Source organism: Piliocolobus tephrosceles, chromosome 3, assembly GCF_002776525.5.
Source record: "Piliocolobus tephrosceles isolate RC106 chromosome 3, ASM277652v3, whole genome shotgun sequence".
NCBI classification, from domain to species: Eukaryota; Metazoa; Chordata; class Mammalia; order Primates; family Cercopithecidae; genus Piliocolobus; species Piliocolobus tephrosceles.
In genome coordinates this window covers 175,423,236-175,425,842 of record NC_045436.1, presented here as the reverse complement: position 1 = coordinate 175,425,842, position 2,607 = coordinate 175,423,236, and the positions used below count along the sequence as shown (strand labels likewise).

The 2,607-nt window shown below is 44.6% G+C and overlaps 1 protein-coding gene across 1 annotated transcript; it reads left to right on the top strand.

Annotated features, from left to right (window-relative positions):
• Positions 1 to 941: 941 nt before the first annotated feature.
• LOC111539148 (dynein light chain Tctex-type 1-like) lies at positions 942 to 1,751 on the top strand. Its single transcript, XM_023206913.1, has 2 exons — positions 942 to 1,018; positions 1,338 to 1,751. Exons 1-2 carry the CDS (start codon positions 942 to 944, stop codon positions 1,594 to 1,596), a joined length of 336 nt encoding a protein of 111 aa, XP_023062681.1. The 3' UTR covers positions 1,597 to 1,751.
• The last annotated feature ends 856 nt before the right edge of the window (positions 1,752 to 2,607 follow it).

Sequence of the window (2,607 nt, the reverse complement as noted above, 5' to 3'; positions counted from 1 at the left end):
ATCTGTTTATGGACATCAGGAGATTACTGGTGTGGCTTGCTCAGTGCTACGTAGGAAACAAACTTCTAAGGGACAACAGACTCTCGCTCTGTTGCCCAGGCTGGAGCATAGTGGCACAGTCATGGCTCACTGCAGCCTCATCCCCCCAGGCTCAAGGGGTCCCCCCGCCTGAGCCTCCCCAGTAGCTGGGACTACAGGGCATGTACCACCATGCCTGGCTATTGATTGACTGATTGTTAGAGATGGAGTCTCACAGTGTTGCTCAGGCTGATCTCTAACTCCTCCTGGGTTTAAGCCATCCTCCTGTCTTGTCCTTCCAAAGTGCTGGGATTACAGGTGTGAGCTACTGTACCCTGCCAGTAGTAAAATATTAACCCTATTTCTGGATGACCAGACCGAGGCATAGTTCATTTACCAAGCTTTCATTAGAAATTGAGTTCTTGACCACCTGGAACATTTTCCCTGGGCCTTTGTGGGTATTTATCCTAGAGGATACGCTGCTTTTGGTGGGTTTGTGGTTTAGGAAAGAACGCAACTGGAACCAGGTCTCCTGGGGCCATAAGGCCCTGCTCTGCTTAGCATCCCCTAGCCGGGCTGGATTCTCAACTCTTTGTAAATCTTAGTCATCTTTCTCTGCTACTCTCATTTCCAAAGTGGAGATAAATAATAGCACCCACTGGTCCAGCGCGGTGGCTCACGCCTATAATCCCAGCAGTTTGGGAGGCTCAGGCGGGTGGATCACCTGAGATCAAGAGTTCGAGACCTGCCTGGCCAAAATGGTGAAACCCCGTTTCTGCTAAAAATACAAAAGTTAGCTGGGCGTGGTGGCAGATGCCTGTAATCCCAGCTACTCAGGAGCCTGAGGCAGGAGAATCGCTTGAACCCGGGAGGCGGAGGTTATCCACTCCAGGAGGCGGAGGCTATGGAGGAAAAGAGGAAAGATGGGCGACTGCGAGGCTGCAGAGGAGACTGCCTTTGTTGTTGAAGTAAGCAACATTGTAAAAGAGGCTATAGAAAGGATAATTGGGGCTGGGCACGGTGGCTCTCATGTAATCCCAGCACGTTGGGAGGCCAAGGCAGGCAGATCACAAGGTGAGGAGTTCGAGAGCAGCCTGGCCAAGATGGTGAAATTCCGTCTCTACTAAAAATACAAAAATTAGCCAGGCATGGTGGCGGGCACTTGTAGTCCCAGCTACTCATAGGGAGGCTGAGGCAGGAGAATCGCTTGAACCCAGGAGGCAGAGGTTGCAGTGAGCTGAGATTGCACCATTGCACTCCAGCCTCGGTGACAGAGCAAGACTCTGTCTCAAAAAAAAAAAAAAAAAAAAAAAAAAAGTCACCATTGGTGGTAATGTTTGTCGATACAGCAAAGTGAACCAGTGGACCACAAACGTGGAACAAATTTTAAGCCAACTCACCAAGCTGGGAAAACAATTTAAATACATTGTGACCTGTGTAATTATGCAAAAGAATGGAGCTGGATCACACACGGCAAGTTCCTGCTTCTGGGACAGCTGTACTGATGGGAGCTACACTGTGCAATGGGAGAATAAGACCATGTACTGCACTGTTAGTGCCTTTGGACTGTCTACTTGACCTCCCAGTCCATCCTATAACCTTTCTGCTTTTGTCTCTAGTTCATCTTCTAGCCACCAGCCATGAATTCAATGAACTCCTTTCTCGTTCTCTTTAAGTGTGTTTTGTGGCACTCTCAAAAACCAAATGACTGCACTGTGATGTGAACTGCACCAAAGTCCGATGAGTATTCCCCCTGTAGGTCAACTGCAGCCTGCGTTGCCACTTGTTTTAATATGACAACTTATGTCTAACTCTGAATATTTCTTTTCAAAGGTGCTAAAATCTGAAATCTGCTAGTGTGAAACTTGCTCTACTCTCTGAAATGATTCAAATACACTAATTTTCCATACCCTATACTTTTGTTAGAATAAATTATTCGAATCTTTAAAAAATGAGTTGATTACTTTCAGGTTCTTTCAACAAAAGCTGTTTTCAAAAACTGTTAAACACTTGTTCAGAGCTTTCCAGTATCTAAGATAGATTTAACTTCATGGAGGTCTGTGTGGAAATGACATTAACTTCACTAGGCTAGTAAAGACATGTTTTACAACCTGGTAACTTTTGCTGAAAGATATGAGCACCCCATTTCCAGAGGTGCCTTCCTTTGCTGTTTGAAGAGTCTGAAACTACATATGTTAGCCATGAAAGAGGAGACCATTTTCCCCAAGAGATGATATAAGATGGTTTGCATGTCGTTGTCCTCAAAACATACTGATACTGGTTTTTCAAATACATGCATTATGTGTCTCTGTTTAGAAAAGGGTGGTGAATATGAAGAGAACCACTCACGACATATTCTCATGGTTTTCCAGTAGCCTCATCATCATGCAAGAAAGATTATACCTCTGTGATATGAACACTCTCATTAAAAGAGTCAGGATTACATGTGTTCTTGGTTTGTTCAATAATAAAAAAATACTCAGTTATACAGTGAATGGATAACTGGTTTCATAGCATGAACTAAGGTCTATAACTCCCAGTTTTTAATACTAAAGTAACGAATGTAGAGGTGTTAAGAGCATTTGTGAG